The sequence below is a fragment of the Vombatus ursinus genome, unplaced genomic scaffold (assembly GCF_900497805.2).
Source record: "Vombatus ursinus unplaced genomic scaffold, bare-nosed wombat genome assembly UNPS02014782.1, whole genome shotgun sequence".
Classification (NCBI taxonomy): domain Eukaryota; kingdom Metazoa; phylum Chordata; class Mammalia; order Diprotodontia; family Vombatidae; genus Vombatus; species Vombatus ursinus.
The window spans coordinates 5,125,854-5,147,562 of NW_020954560.1; the positions used below are offsets into that span (position 1 = coordinate 5,125,854).

General features: G+C 39.8%; 1 protein-coding gene across 4 annotated transcripts in view; it reads right to left on the reverse strand.

The window, feature by feature from the left end:
• Window positions 1–306: 306 nt before the first annotated feature.
• SLC22A15 (solute carrier family 22 member 15) overlaps window positions 307–21,709 on the reverse strand; it is a 78,387-nt gene continuing 56,984 nt past the window's right edge. For 2 of the 4 annotated variants that reach the window (XM_027866676.1, XM_027866675.1), the window contains 5 exons: window positions 17,318–17,403; window positions 9,498–9,618; window positions 5,705–5,777; window positions 2,004–2,192; window positions 307–1,688 (listed from right to left, as the gene is read on the reverse strand). In XM_027866676.1, the coding sequence (XP_027722477.1) occupies window positions 1,602–1,688; window positions 2,004–2,192; window positions 5,705–5,777; window positions 9,498–9,618; window positions 17,318–17,403 (556 nt within the window). In that variant the 3' untranslated portion in view covers window positions 307–1,601. Of the gene's footprint in view, window positions 1,689–2,003; window positions 2,193–5,700; window positions 5,778–9,497; window positions 9,619–17,317; window positions 17,404–21,709 lie in introns of all 4 variants that reach the window. The other 2 variants (XR_003569503.1, XR_003569502.1) reach the window with 2 other exon arrangements.

Here is a 21,709-nt window from a genome sequence, read left to right on the forward strand (position 1 = left end):
ACAGAACATCATTCCACAGAATGAGAAAGATTTTGGGGGGATGAAAAAACATTGGAGATACTCCTTCAGAACAGACGTGTCAAACATATGGCACAGGGACTACATGCAGCCCACAACCCTCCTGAAGGTGATTTAACAAAATAAATTAAAATACAATAGAACATTTGTTGTTCAGTCATATCTTGATGCTTTGTGACCCCATTTGGGGTTTTCTTGGCAAAGATACTGGAGTAGTTTAGCATTTCCTTCTCCAGCTCATTTTACAGATGAGGAAACTGAGGCAAACAGAGTTAAGTGACTTGCCCAGGGTCACACAGCTAGTAAGTGTCTGAGGTCTAATTTACACTCAGGAAGATGAGTCTTCCTGATTAGAGACCCAGTGCGTCATCCAGTGGGCCACCTAGCTGCATTACATAAGTAATGTTAATATGTGGTTTTCTAAGTCATTATGTGACCCCCCCCCACAGACCCTTTTAAATGATTTAGTGGTCCTCCTTCCAATTTGAGTTTGACACCACTGCTCTACAGGTTCAACCTCCTCATTTGACAAATCAAAAAACTCAGTCCCAGAAATGTCAAATGACTTATCTAAGGTAATACAGCAAAAATGTGAAAAAAGGTACACAATTCCATCATCAATGGAACCAAACCTCTAAACCTTCAGAAAGCTTCTTCTGGTAGGTTAATTTTTATTAAACTCACATCTCTCGGATTAAAGGCACATGTAACTAAGGTAAATCTATACTTAACCTTTGTTTTGGGTCATGGACCCCTTTGGCTATCTGGTGAAGCCTATGGACCCCTTCTCAGAGTCATGTTTTCTTGTCTACATTCATAATGGAAGGAAATGTTAAATTCCATTTAGAGGTTAGTGAAAATAAAGATGCAATTTGTTTTCCATCCAGATTCATAGATCCCCTAGAATCTATCCAAGGACACCTTGGGGGTCCATGGACCCCAAGTTAAGGTTTGGACCTCAGCTGGAAGCTCAAAATTTGAGCTTTTTTTGCTAAAAAATTAAGAGCCTTCAGGCAAATCATTTACTCTCCTGGCACTTTGTCTCTGATACCCACTGGAAATGGAAATACTTATCTGCCTCACAAGGAAGGAATGGTAGCAAGAATAAACATTAAATACTGTTCATTTTTAAATTACAATAAGGGTATACCCATTAGCCCACCAAAATGTTTAGACAAATTCATACTTCTGCCATTAGGTCATATTCAGGCTCCAAACAAAATCTACTTCAAGGCACCCCTAGACTCAACTTCCAGAAATGTCTTCTGTCATTTGGGAGTATACATTGAGTCTCTTTGACTGGGGGTGGGAGAGGGAGGTAGGGTAGTGGTCACAGTTCTGAGCTAATCTCAAGTGCGAGAAAAGTTTGGGATGTTCCTCCAATGAGAATGCCAGAATCTTCTTTGCTGCGGGAATGTCACTTGTATTGTCTTTCTGCCCCAGAGAAGATTTCAGAGTCAAGAGGAGCAGTGTTTACCTTCATCTCATTGCCACTGACTGCTGCCTTCCAGGTTCATGGAAGAATCTGGATGAAGCCAGAGGCCTGAAAGAGGATTGGATGACTATGCAGAGAACCTCAGGTCTTATTTGATCATCTGCGTCTCTTCATCAGCATCATAGAACTCATCTTCATTACTTTCACTTTCAAATGGACTCTCCTTGTCTTCAGACTAAAACAGGAAATAAAAAGAGGAGAGTAGCAAAATAATGAGATGGAGTTTCAGAAATGAAAATTAATATCCAAGCCACCCAACAAATAATATGTTTAATGGCATCCTCACTCACTAACCCAGGAATTGGCCTTGAGAAAGCTAACAAATCATCCGTCATCTTTATTTCCCTGAAAATTCATAGCTCTGAGGGCCCAAATAATATTTCTAGATAATCTATCTCAGTTACAAATAATAGGGTTATAGAATGCTTCTTTTTCAAAGTCTACAATTGCATTTAGTGGACTGAAATTATTAAGAAAAATATTAATATACCTGTTCATGATCCAGTACTTGCAAAGATAATGCTTCATCCCCCAGCCTCCGATATGAATACATCTGGAGATCAGACAGTGTTTCCAGCAAAGGTCTGTTTAGGGTTTCTGGCAACAATAAACTGAGAAGCCCAGAAGACAGGCCAGCCACACCAAATACAATGAAAGGTAAAGACCACTGCACATATCTCTGTAACAGGGAAGAAGAATCCCAGTGTGAATTTCCTTTCTAAGCTATTATTGAGCATTAACACTAATTACCATTTATTTTATTACTCCCCACCATAACCAAGGTTGTGGGATCCTTTTGGCCCTTATGGAAAGCATGGGTAAACTACGTGAGTCTTCTTCAGGCATCCGGAGGTATTATTTAATCAGAAAGATCATGTGAGTGCAATCAGGCAGAAGTAGGAGGTTGTTCAGCATAGCTGTGACACACCTGAGGGCAGTTTGGGGGATTCTGAGTCTGTGGTAGAGATGGACGCCTAAGTGTCCTCCTGACACTTTGGTTACCGTTGCAGGAATGTGGGTCTGATCTCAATGGTAGGAAGCACTTACAAGTGTTTTCTACTGAACTATGTTGGCTAGAAGGTAGGTACTTGAGTAATTATTAACTTCTGGCTGCTGGGATAAGCCAATTGCTCCACCTAAGGATACACCTTAACCACATCCTGCCACAGCCCCACCCCCAACATTCAGCCCTTGACAGGACCACACTGGCTGGGCCGAGTGTCATTTCAGCACTGAGTCAAGACTCAGTTAGTAAAATGTGATATTAGGAAATGGATGGGGCTAGTAATAAGGAGCTGGGAACAACTTGAATTAGATAGGGACTGCAAGTGGGTATTTCAGGTCTCAAATTATTCTCTGGGGGAAAAAAATCCCTCCTCCCAAACAAAAAAAAAAAATGGTTCAAACGTCAAAAAGCATTAGTGGCTAAATCTCTGATGGGCATTTCTGGTAAATAGACTAAACTTCCCTTACACGGTGCTTTAAGACTTTGTTGGTTCTGTCTTTTTGTGTTACATCTAAACCTTCCCATAGATCTCACCATTATTAGCTCAGGTCATCCATTCTGATGACTTTTCCTGATGTTTTCCAATTTGAAGGATTATTCCCTCCAAAAAAACCCCAAAACCTCCCTCTATCACCCAGCACACACACCTCCATAAATATACTCTAAGTGCCTGGTGCCACAAGACTGGTATGAATCTTATTTGGCCAGATCAAGAGAAAGATGTTACAAGTATTTTCTTTCTCCTAAAATCAAAAGAAATAAATAGAAATACACGGGTAGATATTAAAATATTCTAGGATATCCATCCAAAGAGAAAGACAACATTAATCAATAGGTAGCTAGTGTCTGGTCCAGCTTTTGAACAAGACATGGTATTTTATGTTAATTTTGAATGTATTTATTTATTTGTGTACATGAGATGTTTCCTCCACCCCCAGTAAGGCACATAAATAAATGCCTTTCTGAAATCAATTGAATTAGTTATGATTCCTTTATAGGGAGGGTCAAAACATGGAAAAATCCATAATGGAGAAGAATATAATGAATGAGATGGGTTCTTGCTCTAAGTTTTTCTGTATTTGGTAATGCCTCATATAAGTCGTTGTTTTTCAAGCATTTTTTTTTTTTCTGGCAGAAGAAATAAACAGCTGCCTTATCCTTCAGGTCCATGTTACACATTGAGTACATTTTCTAAAAGGGACTCTTTGAATCCCTGTAGTGGAGACCCTAGACATGAGACATACCAAAATTCTATTATACAGATTTTCACTGGAGTTTTACTTTGAGTTAGGAACAGAGAAAGGAGAAGAGAGGAGAGGAGAGAAGAGGAGAGGGAGCACTTATTGTTCTTTTTGGAGTCAGGTATGACCTATCTTCAGGATGAACAGAGACTCTTATGTTTGAGGGTCCCCTGGGCTTTGGGTTACATCTTGGAGGGGCAGCATGGTGCTTGGAGTCCGGAAGACCTGGGTTCAAAATGTGCCTCAAATACTTATTAGTTGTGTAAGTCACTTAACATTTTTGGGACTCAGTTTCCTCATTTGTAAAATGAGGAGGTTTAGATTCATTGTCCTTTAAGATTCTTTCCAGCTGTAAATCATTGATCATATGTACTCAGGGAAAGATGACATAATAAAACCATAAAACCAAAAGATGCTGGATTATTTTATTGACATGACCAAACAAAGGAGTGGTTCAAAGAGGTTGTTTTAGAATTAACTGGATTCATAGGATTCAAATAATCAAACAGAGCTCAGTTAGTACCACTAGGAAAAACACTGAAGCGAAGTGACTAGACTTCCGGCCATAGAACAGTTGGTTAGAAAATAAATCACAGGTAGGAAAGAAGAGAACAGGCTCTGACATGAAATCACTTTTTAGAGTTGAAAGGGATCTGAAAATCCTAGTCTAACTTCCTCATTATGACTCAGAAATTTGGAGATGTAACACAATGCTGTGAACTCACCTCTACTTGCCCTAGCTGAATTGGTCAGTCCACAAGAACAGGAAGAGCTTTTTGGTCTATTTCAGCCAAATCCCCAAGGCTGCTTCCCTATCAAATTCAGGCTGTAAACAGACAGAATTTGGAACTGGAAAAGAAAGTTCTTCCTCCAATCTCCATTTTTTAGAAATGAAACCCAGAGACTTGCTCAGTGTCATGCAGCTAGTGAGTGGTGGAAAGTGGGACACATCTGGGTTTCCAGACTCTCAATTTATATCTCTCTCCTCTATAACAGGAGGCTCCTCATCCTTGTAGAGATAATAGATATGGAGATAAGGAGGCTAGGGTAGGTAAAAGACAGGAAGAGTTCATCATCTTTAAAGCAATCCTGGTCACATAGGATAAAACTACTCACTTTTTAAAATATTTATCAACTTAACACAAAAGTCAAGTAAAGCTGAACATAGTTTATCCAGTGAGCTGAAGATATTTGCTAACAACTTCCTGCTAAACAAACAATAGTGTCAAACAGGTAATGCTGGGGTCACAGGAGGAAGGGATTGACTTGAAATAGATGTGGTCTCAATGGTAAATCCAGAAATAAATATAAAATGGCCGCCTAAGGGAAGAATACCTATGATTTAATGAAAATACTACCAAGCCATCACTGACAGGACACATATGTTTGAATTACTTTTTCTTCATTGATCCACTAACATTCTCTTTGGATTATGGGCTATGAAGCTGGGGAGGGCCTTGGACATCATTTAGTCCAACCCCTTCTTTTTTGAGGTCTAGAAAAGAGAAATGAATTTTTCAAGGTCATAAAGTAGTAAACAAGAGTTAAGATTTGAATCCAGGGCCTTTGACTGTAAACCCAGTGTTCTTTTCAAGAGTGTTGTTCCTCCTCACCTCTGAAGAGGAAAGGCTGGCAGGAATCAGGGGTCCTTTTGGGTGACATGCAACAGAATGAAGATGAAACCCTTGAGGAGAGGGGGTTGGCTAATGGCTGCCATAGCACAGAGCTCACTGGTCCCAGTCACAAAAATTGAACTAAGATTTAAAACAAGTACATAATCAATGCCCCAAAAGAAAAAACAGGTCTGGGGGGACACATGATAGCTCATTTATGTAGATTTATTAAGAGTATCTCTTTAATGACTTCTTCAGGCTCATGGCACAGAGAAAACTACTACTAAAGCAAAAAAATCTGGAAAGAGAAAGCCAAAAGGTACAAACCAACCAGTGAGGGAATGAAGGGAGCGATAATCCCACCAACTCTGGAAAACATCGAACACATACCTAGTCCAACATTCCTGAAATGAAAGACAAAAGATCAATGGCACTTTCAAGGAAAGATTTAGAGAGTTTGTTTGTTTGTTTGTTTTTTTTTAAGCAACACAATAAATACATAGGAGCATCCAAAACCAAGACAAAACCCTTAGAAATTACATTAACCATGGTGTTCACAAATCCTGCAAACTTTATAGCTACTGTCATCTATAATGTTTTGGAAATATTTATCATAGTCAAGAAGTAGATAAGGCAGTAAGAAAAATTGGTACCTAAAAGTCCTGAACAGAAATTTTTTTAAAAAATGAATTGGAAGATGACATGACTTTCAATGATTCAAGGAACAAAGAAAAACCACCAAGATAAAGTAAACCAACTGGAAAACCTTGATCTCTGCATAATTTCTCTTGGTCTAGACAAATAAACCACATTACAAGTGTATTCTTAGCTCCTCAGTGTTCCCTAAATGTTGCCCTACTACCTCCCTACCAGAGATCAGGCCTAGAACTTATTTTCATTGTATTAATACTGATCCTATGCTTACTTGCTGTGTTCTTTCACCACAAACCAAAGGATCCTCCCCATCAGCAACTTTCAGAAATCCTAAAAACTAGAGCTGTCTTACAATGGAATGGGCTACCTTGGAAGGAAGAGCTAACTGAAAACCTCCAAGAAAAGAGCAGTAGATCTACAATCCAAAGAACTGCATTTGAATCCCCACTCTGCCACCGCCTCTGTGATTTTGCTAAGTCATTCAAATAAATCCTCTGGGCCTCAGTTTCATTTGTACAATGGTATGAAAAAACAAAGTGAGACAAGGTTATCCCTATCCCTATGATCCTTTCTTTTTTTTTAAAAAAAAAGTTATTTTTCTCAATTACATGTAAAAACTATTTTTAACATTTGTTTTTTTTTTAATTTTGATTTCCAAATTCTTTCCCTTCTTCTCCTCCTTGAGAAAGTGGACAATTTGATATAGATTATACATGTGCAGTCATGCAAAACATTTTTACATTAGCCACGTGCAAAAGAAAACACAGACCAAAACAAAACACAAAAACCAAGAAAAATAAATAAAGTAAAAAAAGTATACTTTGATCTGCATTCAGACTCCATCATTTCTTTCTCTGGAGGTGGATAGCATCATAAGTACTTCTGAATTGTCTTGTATCATTATATTGCTGAGAATAGCTAAGTCATTCGTAGCTGATCATCATACAAAATTGCTGTTATTGTCTACAGTGATCTCGGTTCTGTTCACCTCACTTTGCATCCATTCATGTAAGTCTCCCAGGTTTTTCTGAAAGCACCCTGCTTGTCATTTCTTATAGCACAATAGTATTCCATCACAATCATTACCACAACTTATTCAGCCATTCCCCAATTGATGAGTATTGTCTCAATTTCAAAAAGAAAAAAATAAAAAATTCACAAAAAAGCTGCTATAAATATTTTTGTACAGATATATCCTTTCCCTTTTTCTTTAATTTCTTTGGGATATAGACCTAGCAGTGCTATTGCTGGATCAAAGGGTAATGCACCGTTTTATAACTCTTTGAGCATAGTTCCAGATTGCTCTCCAGAATGATTGGATCAGTTCACAACTCTACCAACAGTGCATTAGTGTCCCAATTTTCCCATATCCCCTCCAACATTTGTCATTATCTTTTTCTGTCATATTGGCCAATCTGGTACCTCTGAGGTAGTACCTCAGAGTTGTTTTAATTTGCATTCCTCTAATCAATAGTGATTTAGAGCATTTTTTCCTGTGATCTTTTCAAACAAAAGAAAATCCAAGAACCATTTATGAACTAATAAGGTCCTTGGTCACTGGGCCTGTACCCATGATTTTCCTAAATGATGGTAATAGCAGGGCTGTAAGGTTGTCATATACTTTTACTCATTTGATCCCCACAAAAGTTCTGTGACATAGGTAATGTGAATGTTATTATCCTTATTTTAAAAATGGGAAAACTGAGGCATGGAACAGATTGGATAGTTTGCCCATAATCATACAGCAAGTGAAGGTTAAAAGTAGGGTTTGAGCTCAGGGATCTCCTAACTTCTGGTCCAGTTCTATGTCCCCTCCATCATGCTGTTTCTCTTATTGGGACTTCAGGGGCAATATCACCCGCAGCAGGGAAGGTAGAAGTATCTGGTATTATTTATGAGACCACTAGAAGGGACAGAAGACATGCCTGAAGACTGAGAGAGGTAAGGTAATGTATCGTTCATATTTGGAACAGACGATATAATTTTAAAAGGCTAATCCTGAAGAGTGCGGACCAGTCTGTTTGCCTTCACTGACTCGAATAATAGACTTAATTAAAAAAATCAAGAATTCAGTGGTAGCTTGTTGGTGTTGTTCAGTTGTTTTTCAGTTGTGTTCATCTCTTCACGACCCCATTTGGGGTTTGGTTGGCTAAGATGCTGGAGTGGGTTGCCATTTCCTTCTCCAGCTCATTTCACAGATGAGGAAACTGAGGCAAACAGGGTGAAGTGACTTGCCCAGGGTCACACAGCTAGTAAGTGTCTGAGGCTGGACTTGGATTCAGAAAGAGAAGTCTTCCTGACTCCAGGCCGGTGCTCTGTCCACTACACCACCTAGCTGCCCAGTGGCAGCTTAGACATGAGCTACCAAGTGTCGAAAAGAATGGTGGGTCATTGTGGACTACAAAGTGAATACATAACAGTAATGATTTTTAAAAAGTGAATAACATATTTGGGTTTATTAAAATTAGTAGCTACTGAAAAGATTAATAATAATAAACATGTATCTAGTACCTACTATATGCCAGGCACTGGGCTAAATGCTTTTTATAAATATCATCTCATTTTCTCTTCCCAACAACCCTGGGAGGCAGGTGCTGTTACTATCCTCATTTTATAGATGAGAAAATTTAAGTAAACAGAGGTTAAGTGACTTGCCCAGGGTCATACAGCTGGTTAAATATGTGGGGCTAGATTTGAACTCAGATCTTCTTGACTCCAGACCTGTTGCTCTATCCACTGAACCACCTAGATGCCCTCTCTTTTTCTTCTGGTGCTGGATAGGACCTCATTTTAATACTGAGTCTAGATTAGAGCTCTGGACTTTAAGAGGGACATAGAGAAAGCAGAAGAAGACACAGCGGTCATTGGAATGCACTCCGTGCTCACCTCTGCCTCTTGCAATCCCTCGCTTTCCTCAAGGCTCAGCGCAAACATAACTTCCTGCATGAAGTCTTTTTTGACCTCCCCATTTGCTAGTGCTACCCCCACCAACCAACTCACGTTACTTTCGATATATTTTGCATATACTTATATGTATACAAAATTTTTTTTGCCCTGCTAAGATATAAGATCCTTGAAGCTAGGGAATATTTGCTTTTCATCATTGCATTACTAGAACCTAACACTACGTATTTTGCACATAGTAGGTGCTTAATAAAGCTTGTTGAATTGAATCTAATAGGTAAGGCCAGATAGTACAAAGCAAAAAAACAAAAACAAAAACAAACAAACAACCATTCCCTTTTCCCCATTTATATCAGGACACTTAGTCCATAACACCCATGGGATCCAAGCAAAAACTGTTTTCCCCACACCAGTGACAACCTTTTCAAGCCAGTTTTACAGGTTTAAAAATGCTGGAGTGTCAGCTATAAGACAGGGAGGTATTTACCTGAAGCTTAAGGATCTTGAAAGAAGACTTTGCAACCAACACAGACTGCCTAGATAAGGGTTTTTTGATGGTTACGTACCTGATGACTGTTGGATAGAGTTCCGATGTATAGATGTAAACAATGTTAAAAGCAGCACTGATGGTCAGTTTCCCTAATAAAGACAAGGAATGGCTATTCACCACTGCAAACACTCCTGTGTCTGGAAAAGAAAAGGCAGTGCGACGTAGGAGATCATTAGCAGAGATGAAAATCCTTAAGTTACATAGTTACTTAGGAAAAGAATAGGAGGCTTTAAAGGCAATCCCAAAGGGTAGGATGGCTGTAGTCTCTAATTTAGGGAGAAGATTCAGAAATCAAGAGGTGGACATTTGCCTGTCTTCCAGTTACAGGCATCATAGCTTCCCCAGAGCATGACAGTTACTAAATGTGTCCAGCCTCCAGTTCTGACCACCTGCAGTAGCCACCTGCAACCTCCATATATGCAGTCTATCAAGCTAGTCAAGGCCAAAAAGTATTTGATTTAAGGAACTAATCCATACCACCTTTATATCTTGTAGTATACTTAAGAATGGTAAAAGAATTGCAGTCTCACAATTGAAAGGGAAGGAAAAGAATGGGGGAAGGGAGTAAGCATTTACGTAGCACCTACACAGCACTACATAGTGCCTTGTTCAATTGTTCCAGTCGTGTCCAACCCTTCATGACCCCATTTGGGGTTTTCTTGGCAAAGATACTGGAGTGGGTTTGCCAATTCCTTCTCCAGCTCATTTTACAGATGAAGAAACTGAGACAAACAGGTGATTTGCCCAGTATCTGAGGCCAAATTTGAACTCAGGTCTTCCTGACTCCAGGCCTAGTATTTTATCCACTATGCCACCTACCTACCCATATAATGCTGATAAAGCTTCAGGAGGAAGTGTTAATAATCATAATCAGAGCTACTATTTACATAGTACTTACTATGTGCCAAGCCCTGTGCTAAGAGCTTTTAACAAATATTAACTCATTTGATCTTCACAACAATCTGGGGAGGTAGGTACTATTATGACCTCCATTATAGAGTTGAGGAAACTGAGGCAGACAGCAATTAAGTGACTTGTCCAGGGTCATGAATATGGTAAGTGTCTAAGGCAGGATTTGAACACAGTTTTTCCTGACCCCAAGCCCAATGCCCTATCCACTGCACCACTAGCTGCCTCAGGGACTGATTAGTACCACCTCTACCTACCCAAGAAAAATCTCCCCTACAACATCCCCATCCGGTGATCACGCAACTTTTGCTCCATATCAAGACTTCCAGTTGGGGGAGAGGTTTGGGAGACTTACTCCTTCCCAGGATGGCCTATTTTATTGCATTCAGTAGCCACCACTCCTGAAGACCCTGAAAAGGAAGTTTTCCATGCCAAAGTCCTTGGCAGTATCAGATGATTCAATGTCAGAAACAGAGTTTTCTCAGTGAAAATGTCACTTAAGAAGATGCATTACCATCCGCCTTGCTTCTGTATCTTAAGGACCAATGAGCCTTTCCATTTTCCCTGCAGCTGAGGCTTCCTATATAAACTGTCTTCCCGTAGTCAAACGTGAACTTCTTGAGAGTAGAGACTATCTTATTTTTTCTATCTTGGACCCCATCACTTAGCACAGTGCCTAGCACACCATGGACGTTACGTAAATGTTGTTGTTGTTTAGTCGTGCCCAACTCTTCGTAACCTCATTTGGGGTTTTCTTGGCAAAGACACTGGAGGGGTTTGCCATTTCCTTCTCCAGATCATTTTACAGATGAGAAAACTGAGGCAAACAGGGTTAAGTGATTTGTCCAGGGTCACCCAGCTAATGAGTGTCTGAGGCCAAATTTGAACTCATGAAAATGAGTCTTCCTGATTCTAGGCCCAGTTCTAGGGTGCCACCAAGCTGTCTGAGATATTATTAATGCTTCCTCCTAAACTAATTCTGCCCACTGTGATAACTTCTATACACCTATGATCCCATAGGCTCGTATATAACAATTTTCCCTACAGCAAACCATCCCAAATTTTTGGAAAAGAATCCTGGCCCTTGCTTTACATGCCTCGTGAAAAAACAAACAAACAAAAAAACAAAACAAACAAACAAACAAACAAAAACCCACAAAACCCATTATGGGGAATCCACTGAACAAGCACTGACTCATGTCTTTTTTTTTTTTTTTTTTTTTAGGCAATTGGGGTTAAGTGACTTGCCCCAGGGTCACACAGCTAGTAAGTGTCAAGTGTTTCGTCTGAGGCTGGATTTGAACTCAGGTCCTCCTGACTTCAGGGCTGGTGCTCTATCCACTGCACTGCTTAGCTGCCCAGACTCATGTCTTTTAGCCTTTGCTCTCCAGGATATTTGGTTGGGCTTTAAACTGTTTCTTTTTTTCTGAGCTAAAAAGAGAACAAACCAACTTTAACCATTATTCCCCCAAAAAACTAGTGAGTCAGTATAATGAGTTGGGGCAGAAAGGTAGCCCAGAGAGGTGCATTCACCTGCTGGGTTCTGGAAATGATCTTTGGAAATGACGTACAATGAAGTCTTCTAGACAGCACCTGAGTGGAGGTACTGCACATTTTTGGCAGCATGTTAAGGGCTCACCGCCCCATAGTTTGGATTCTTAAGCAAAATCCTTACTGAAAAAATAGCATCAAAACATCCCCAATAGGACCCACATAATGATAGCTAAGTCTGGAAATGGTCACAAATGTCACAAATGACATTTGGGACCATTAAGCTAAAGCCAGGAGCAGACCCCTAGAATTATGATCACAGAGATTTACAGCAGGGAAGGACCTCAGAAGCCATAATGTCCACTCCCCTCATTTTACAGAAGAAGCAATCTCCAGCATTCTTGAACGAATATTATCGGATGTGGTTCTCCCCCTGCCCACAATCTGGGCTTGGCGGTAACATAATGTATGGTCTAGGAGTGCTTTGCATGTCACCCATAGGCTTGCTTCTTTTAATTCCTCTGCTTCATTTCTCACTTGCAAATGAAGTCCTTGCTGTCAGCAGCTCTTACTGGGTGTGTAACTTGTGGCTATTAAATAGTGACCTAGAACTTGATTTCCCAGAAACTATTGCACTCTTCTATGTTGTCACTCTGGGAGGCTTTGCACTTTCAGATCTCTTCTTTGGAAGTTGCCAGCAGAGTCCATTTACAAGCCAAGAACTAAAATAAAGTTCATTGTTTTCTACTTTCAGTTTTTACCTTAACTGCTTCACCAAGGTGATTCCTTACCTTACTCCCTAGACTTGACACTAAATAGCTATTGATTGTTTATATACACACATAAAATTCACCTTGAAAAGCGTGTTAATTTGTTACCAGCGAGAACATTCAAAAGGAAAATGTGCTGAAGGCTCTGAAGGTAATTCCAAAAATGGGCTATAATCATAGAATTAAGTGTTTAACTTCTTAGAGAAATTACTTTGAAGGGAGCAATGCTTGAAAAGCAAGCACTAGAATGTTAAAAATTCAGTCTCATTCTCTTATGGTCACCCCTCACATGCTGGTGTGAGGTCTGACTTGACCGGCAGAGGTTAGGACCCAGCAGAGCAAGTGGGTAAGAAAAGGCCTGGGATGATGATAAAGCTGTTTTGTTTTGTTTTTTTCTAGCTGAGGAACCAGCTTTTTAAGTGGTAGCTACAGGAGGTGAAATTTGGAATAGCAAGGTCTTAATGGTAAGACTGGACATAGGTCTGGCAAAACTCATTTTGAAAATAAGATTCACGTACTTTTAAGCTAGGGAAGGCAAAAGTGAATGTTTTACAGCGGCCCAAATCTTCTGTGGCTAAAGATGGGGGAGTTAAGAGGGAAAGATGGGGGGAAAAGATAGAAAACCCTTAGGAGTGGGAATGTTGGAACCAGACTGGTCCATGAAATGGTAATGGACAGTGCTAAATGAATTACCTTGTTAAATCTGCCACCATTATGAGGCAGCCAGGGAGGGCATAGGCTTCAAAAAAAGGCAGACTAGAGATTTGATAGAACAGAATACAGCCTTAAAGGCATTCTTTATAAAAATGTCTCCTATGCACATATTAAGATCAGATGTTATTCCTTAAAAGATGGGACAATAAAGAATGTTGACAATCCTGATTGTTAATATGAAGCAAGTGGTAAAACAGGGAGATGTACGCTTGCCAAAGGTAACTATCATTGTCAGGTAAATCCAGTTCTGAGTGCACATGGAAGAAACATGGTGAGAGTTTTCTGTTTCAAATAACAACCTGCTGATAAAACCAAGCCTCAAGACGCTGTACAGATTCTAAATGGAATTCATAATCACTCCAAAGAATTTTGCTTAAGAATTTACACAAGAAAAAACAGATGGATAAAGAATGTATATTGTCCAAGTCTATGTTGTTCAGTCATATGGACAACCCTTTAAGCTGGTCCATCAGTACGTATATCTCTTAGCATTTATAGTTTTGAAACACAGAAATAATCTATCTCAGGAACTCATACAATTCTTTGTTTCCCTGGAAATTTTCACATATTGGCCAGATGTCCACTTCTCTGGAGCTGATCTGGTGCCACCCCACTCACTGAGGCACACCAGTGTGGTACGTAAAGATCTATTAGAAAGAATCATCAAACATAGTTGGATGGGATAAGGTAGAACAATGTGATGATACTAAGTGAATCTGTCATCTCTTTCATTCGGAATTTCCCTCCAGCAAAGTAGATCACCACCCACCCATTCCAGCCACACTGTATGAATCCATCTGATGTCTGCCACAGGGGATCTTCTCAATGTGCCAGAAGCCTTCCTTCTTTTCTCCTCACTTCATGAGGTTATCAGTAGAATGCTCTTGCTGTCCAGATGTCCTACTTCACTTCTGCCATATGACCCGTTCGTCTTCTCTTCCTATCATATGTTTCTCTGAGATACCTTTTACTCCTGTTCTTCTTTGAACTTTCTTACTACTTAGATGTTACAGGCTGTAACCTTCACCTTTCCATTGACCTCCATGGGATATTCATTTTTAAATTCTTCAGAGACTGCCATATGTCATGTCTTCCAATCATGCTTCAACATTGGTAGAATGTTGGTATTAAAAAATGTGAACCTTTGTTCCCATAAGAATATTGGGGTCATTAAAGAGCTTTGTAATTTCTTCAAAGCAATCCAGTTTACACTCTTTGTCCTTGTCAATTATGATTCCAATTCACTGTACATTTGTATTCTCTGTCCCAGATAGAGATCTAGTTAGATATCCTGATGGGTAGGGTGTCCATTCAAATATATGTCATAATCTGGGCAACAGACATTCTTCATCCACTTGGTTTTTCCTGTGTAGATGGTCAGGTTAAACTCTCTGAGAGGTTTTAATTTTTTGTTTTGTTTTTGAGGAGGTTCTGTGATGTTCCAGCGCTTTATGTAGCCTGTACCATGTTATCTACATCTGTATATTTTCCATTTTCATTCTTAAATACTCTGGGTATGACACTGTTTAGTTGTACCTCTTTTCAGCATTTTAAAAAATTGTTTTACTCTCCACTGCTACTCTCTGTTGTACGAGACAATGCTGTTCATAATAACCTATTATCCTTCTTCATAAGATTTTACAAATGAGTTTATTTCCTAAAGATTTTGCTTTTGGTCAGTACCTTTCTCCATCTGGTAAAGAAAAAAAATTAAGCACCTGCTGAATAAAGAACATTCTGAGTTCTTTAGTTCTTATTGTGGCAACAGATTTACAACAGTTATATTTTTATAAAATTATTATAATCAGTGTTGATGTAGTTTCTTTTGTTTATTTCCCATTTTTTCATGTGACAAGAAGTGAAAGGGCTCAGGACAACCTCCTGAAATAAATAGAAAATGACAAGGGAGATGATTGTAGGTCTAGATTTGGGGGTGGGAATTTGAATGCATTCTTGGTCTTATTTTTTGAGGCATCACATGGGTAAGTTCAGAAAGGGCCATTGTGTAAAGGTCCCGGTGGTTTGAATCAATCCAATTGTATACCTTAGGAGAAAAGATCTACTAGCGTGGCAAAGAATTTTTCAACACAAAGATTTAATAAGGTAAATAGGAGCTAATAAGAGAGTAAGGGAACATAAATGAAGAGAAGGGACAAAGAGGCTTAAAATTGTAGGGTCTGGACAGGAAGGTCCTGAGAAGTTCAGGAGAATTTAAACAGCCAGGTGATGTGCTTAATAAATATTTGCAGTCTTGATTTGACATAGGGTCAGATTGGGAGGGTTATGTGAACATTTTCATTATGTATTTGATTTAATTCAACAAATACATAAGTGCCCGTTGTATGCTTGGTGCTGGGGGACTGGGGTGAAACCTGGCCAAGGCATTCTGGTTTATTCTGCATTTGTTCAGGGAAGTCTGATATTAATCCAAATTAATCTAAATTTTCAACAGTGAGGGGAAGTGTAAACGAGGAAGGTAGTAGGGCCATCTTCTGATATTTTACTCTCTTTTTTTCCTAACAGTTCCTGGGCACTGGGTGTACAAACAAAAGCTCAAGGAGGAGAGCAATGTCTCTTTTATACCTTTATTTTATAATTGTAAAATCTGCCAAAGAATTGGAAATGTGAAAACCACCTGATGAGATGAATTCTAAGTCCCGTTCTGTTTTTTAAAAATTTAAAAAAAAATAAAGCATTTAATAACAACAAACCTATTATAAATCCCATCCAATGAGTAAGCTGTTCTATAGACATAAGTCAGAAAGCCACTATCATTTTGGTGAGCATCCCATGAATGCATAGTCTCATGTTAGATTCTGTGAGAAGCTGCAAAGGAAGAAGGATACACAGTCTCTGACCTCAAGTAGTTTATAGTTTGGACCCACAGATCCCACTGGACCTGAGGCAATAGTAATTTCCTCCAAAAGGTATCTAATAAAATATTTTCACCTTTTAGTTTTTTGTTGTGCAGCTAGGTGGCGCCATAGTGCACAGAACACAGCCTGGAGTCAGAAAGACCACAGTTCAAATACAGCCTCAAACACTAGCTGTGTGATCCTGGGCAAGTCATTTAACCTATATTTGCTTTAGTTTCCTCATTTGTAAAGTGGGGATAATAATATCGCCTACCTCCCAAAGTTGTTGTTAGGATAAAATGAGATAATATTTGTTAAAAGCACCTAGCACAGTGCCTAGCATATAGTAAACACCATATAAATGTTAGTTATTATTGTTATTTCACCCATGAAGAAAGCACCAGCATTAGGACTGACATCTAAGTTGATCTTCCATAGTGGCTATGGCTTTGCTCTAAATCAGATGCCTAGCACCTATCAGTGTCTGGCACACAGAATAGTATCAGAGAATTAGAGAGGTCAGGAAGTCTAACCTCTTAATTTTTAAAGATGAGGAAACTGAGCCCCAGAGAGATTAAGTGACTTTCCCAGGCTCACAGAGCTAATGTTTAAGGTGGGCTCTGAACCCGTCTTCTTGTCTCCAGGTCCAACACTCTCTCCGCTGTATCACAAATGCTTATTGATTGATAGATCTTGCCTAGGCCTCCTCATAGCCAATACTGTACATTAAGAGTTGGCTGCTTCAGACTAGGGGTATGATCCTACGGCTACAAAACAGAGATTTTCTCTGTGGGAAGCTAACAGGTCTTTATCATGATCCAATTAGTAAACCTGGCCTCACTAGTGTGATGTTTTAGCCACCCAGATGGTAGCTTAATAGCCTGAAAGAATTAATAACGCACTGCTCAAAGTTCATCATTCACTCAAAGAACCGCTGACTCACCGGGAAGGATCTGGTCCATTATGTCCTACACAATTACTAAAGAATATGCTGTCAGAGAAATGAAGCGTGGCATATGGTAGACTGTTCCAGGCTAAGATCTGCCATTATCAAAGTGCTAACAAAAAACCTGGCAAGAAAAATAAAAACAATGCACCTTTTTTTTCAGGAAGAAACATGACAATAAGACAGGCCAGTCCTCCAAGGCACAGAAAAACTGCTAAGGTCCGCTTGCGACCAAACCTAAAGGAATCAAAACAGACGAGACATTCTTATTAATTATCTCCTAAATCCATCTGTTCCTCCCTACCTGGCCTTTTCTTTGGTTTCCTCTGGTTTTGCTGTACGTGTACATATACACACATGTATATCATCTAGATACACACATATGCATGTGCACAGATGTCTGTGCCTTTCTTATTCAATACAATGCTAACTGAAGGTGACCGGGAGTCAACACAAATAGAACAAAATCAAGGAACATTTACTGGATGACAGGCACAAATAATGCCAAGACATTAACGAGCCGGCAGAAGATGTCGCTGGAGCACACACTGTCTTAACTGTTATTGATTTTGGCAATACGCATCACATTGCCAATACTGCTAAGATGGTCAATCGCCATTTTCCCATAGGTGTGCCATTAAACTGGACAGGCACCAGGCTTTCAGAATGACCCCTTAAACACGTCGGAAAAGAGCTATGACATGATTAGCCTACTTAACTGGTGGTATGATCAGTCAATTCTGCCCAAACAAAGGATGGTTTGTGGTTTGATAACCTTTGAGAAAGAGTGGGCTTATTGCCAGTGTAGTGACGCTAAGCCAAGTGTTCTTAACCTGGGGTCTATGGACCCCACAGGGGCTCCATAGATAATTTCAGGAAGTCAGTGAACTTAGATGGGTTAAATATATACATATATATATATTTCACATAAATATATATACACATATATATTTCACTAACCTCTAACTTAAAGTTAGCATTATTAAAAATTACTTAAAAAGTATGACCTGAGAAGTTCTCTGTAGGTTCCATAGACTGCCAAAGGGTTCCATGAGACAAAAAAAAGTTATGAACCTTTGCATTAATCAGAAATAGTCTAAGGATAGAACACAATAAGTCTGATAAAGAAGCTAAAAACATGAGGGGACTTTCAATTAACCTCATAAGACATCCCTAATATGGAGGCAATAATCTCAGGAATAGCTACCTCATGGGGTTGTTATTGTGAGATTGAAATGAGATAATGCATGTCAAGAATTTTACAAAACTATAAAACCCAGTTATTATTATCAGAGTTATTATGTAAAACATTTATCCTAGAAGCAAGTTCTTCATATACAAGTGGAACATTCCCAAGTTAGGGGTTCATTTGACACTGAAGCAAACTCAGAGAAGATTCTACTCCCCTCTTCATGTAGCTATGTTACTTCAACAAAAAAATGAAAACAATCTCTATAATTTAGGCCTAAATGCTATAACAATTTACTTTTCTTTAATTTCAACTTTCCCATACATACAGAACTCAGAAGAAAAAAAGATCTTGTGGAGTAAACATGTCTGTAATCACGCTCACGCAGACATCTGTGGAGTAAGCATGTCTGTAGTAACGCTCATGCAGACACGTTATTTGTAAAAACCCTCACTCAGAGCCTATTGACGCTTTACTTTCCCCACAATTGTAATGATCTGTTTTCCAAGCCCATAGTAAATATGAGTCAGCAAAAAAAAAAAAAAAAAAATAGAAGCAGGGGCTGTTTAAACCAGACACAATGGAAGCAAGCAAGATGTGACTTTTGACAGCAAAGAAAGAGAGGTAACAACAGAGTACCCCAACCCCCAGTATCTGAGCAGCCTGGGGTCATTTAGTACAGGGGGAGGCAGGTGTATACATCTCAACAGTCCCTGAGGGTATCAGCCCAATACAACTGATGATTCTAAAGTCATGCTTGAGCCAGCCTCAAATAAGAAGGCAGGAAGTGTGTGCTATGTTTTAGTGGAGACGGGTTTGCAATCTCATAAAAACGATCAAAACAAAACAAGTTTTGCCTCTTAAAGGACAAAGCTTTGGTCATTAGGAACATCCACTTTTATTGGAAGAGCTCAGTTTCCCAAAGATGCCAGATAAGTAAGGTGTCAGTGTGAGTTCTTAAAAGCAGACTCCCTGGGGAAATAAAAGCGTATCACTATTAACCATCACCACTGGCACTGGTTTTATGGTGTACAGTGACTACCAATCTCTACTAAAGGCCTAATCTGATGTCTCATTTTTGTGGGAAGGGGAGCCTGGAAGGCTGTGCCAGGGAGATGGGGGCAACATCAAGTCCTCCCAAGCTGGAAAGACGTCCTGTACATGCCCAGGGATCGTCTGAAGATCCGTCATCCAAGGACTACTGTTGACAAGGTTGGGGCAGCTCATTAATGGGGAGTTAGTCATTGAACAATAATATTTTTGGGGGGGAATTGGGGGGGGGTAATAGCAACTCAATAAACCAGACAGTAAGGCAGAGCAGGGTTGGTAGAGAAAGCATCTACATGGATGAAATCACCCATGCACAAAAAATTGAAAAAGTGCCGTCTAAAGGCTTGAAAGAAAAGCCACATTTTCTTTTTAAAATACATATTTACCGATATCTTTTACTTTTATATCGCCTAAATGTCCCCCTCCCTTCCTCTCCCTCCCAGAGAACCATCCCAAATAACGGCTTCATATTTTCTAGAGGTCACTTTCATTCATATCGGCCTTCTGCCCTCCTTACTCACACTCACCATAATTCACTTACCAACTCTCTTGTCTTTACTTTTCTCGTTTGTCTATCCATTCACCCTGTCTCTTTTCCACCACTCAAGCCATGGATACTTTCACTGACCTAGCTGCATAAACTTCTGAAAGTATGAAACTCTATGTGCACATCCTTGAGATAAGTCTTGGAACTTCAAGTCAGAAAATGTAGTTTTCTATCCCAGCTCTGTTGTAAACTACCTGTATGGCCTTGAGAAAACTATTGAGTTTCTCTGATCTCACTCCTGACATTTGTGAGATGAAGGGGTTGGACCAGGATTTCTTTCAGCCTTAAATTCTATGATCCAAATTTGAGGCTTAGTCCCTAGGAGGTAATAACAGTATTTCCCATTGATAGATAGCTTTAAGGTTTATGAAATAGTACGAGTATTATTATTATCTCCATTTTACAGATAAGGCAAATGAGGCTCAAAGGACTGGGAGACTTACTTTTCCAGGCTTTTCATGCTTTATTCCCTTCGATATGCTTCATGATCCAGCTACGTAAGCTTATTTGCAGTTTCTCAAATACAACTTACTCCCATCTCTCATCTCTGTACCTTCACACCGGTTCTCCCTCATACCTGGAATGCTCTGTCCCCTTACCACGATTTATTGGCTCCTCCAGGATTTGGTTCACATCTCATCTCCTGCTGGAAGCCTTTCCCAGTCCCCTGTAACTACACATACCTCCCTTTTCAGATCACCTGCACTCTATTCTAAACATATCTTGTATATACTGAGTTACTGACGTGTTGTCTTCCTTATTAGAAGGGTGGGAGCTGTTTTTGCCTTTTTTTGTAATCCCAACACTTAACATAGCCCCTGGTGTATAGGAAGCGCTTTAATAAATGCTTATTAACTAGCTGACTTGCCTCAGGCCAAGTAATTAGTAAATTCTGGAAATGATTTTCAAGTCTTCTGACTCCAAGCCTAGCGATTCTCACAAATGCCTCTAAGCATGAGATATAGACTGACTAAAGGTGACTGGGGGCATACAACCTTAAAAACTGGCTCAAAGTCCATTGATACAGACAACAGATAGCCAGCCCATCCTTAGGACCATCTAATATATGGACTGCAAGCTCCATGAGGTCCCAACCTGTGTCTTATCTATGCATGGTACCTTCTAGGTAAATATTCTGTCAATATTAGATGTTTAATGAGCATTTGTTGAATTGAATTAAATTTCAAGGGCATTTAAGAGCCCCACGGAAGCTCATGCCTCGCTGGGTAATGATCCAATGTAACTCTACTCTTATCAGTAATTCAAGTGAGGATTTTGTCGGTTTGCCGAGACTGTGGGAAGCAAGTATAGGAGGTGGGCTAAGTGGTTTGCGGGGCTGTTTTACTGGGCTGGGTATCTGGCCGACTGCCATTCCCCAGCTCATTAAAGAACACATCCCTGCCTCAAAACAGACATCTGGCAGCGAGAGAATGAACAAATAATCCCACACCCACAGCCAGCCCTGCTGAGACCCCATTCTGTTTCTCCTCTAATTCCTCTGTGTTTTCTGGACCTGGCTCAGCACTTTGGGGGACCAATTTTTGTCTCTTCTCCCTGGTGCTCTTGAAGCATGACTTTCTTCTCTGCTACTACTTCAGACTAAACTCTTTTGGCAAAACACCGGGGCTCAGAGGCCAACCAGGCCCAGGTGTTCTGCCCTGGTTATTGCTGCTACTGCTCAAGCTTGGCTGAGTACCTGACTTTGAAGTGGTTTCTGGCCGGAAAGAACCACGGCTACGCAGTATGCTCATTGGTTC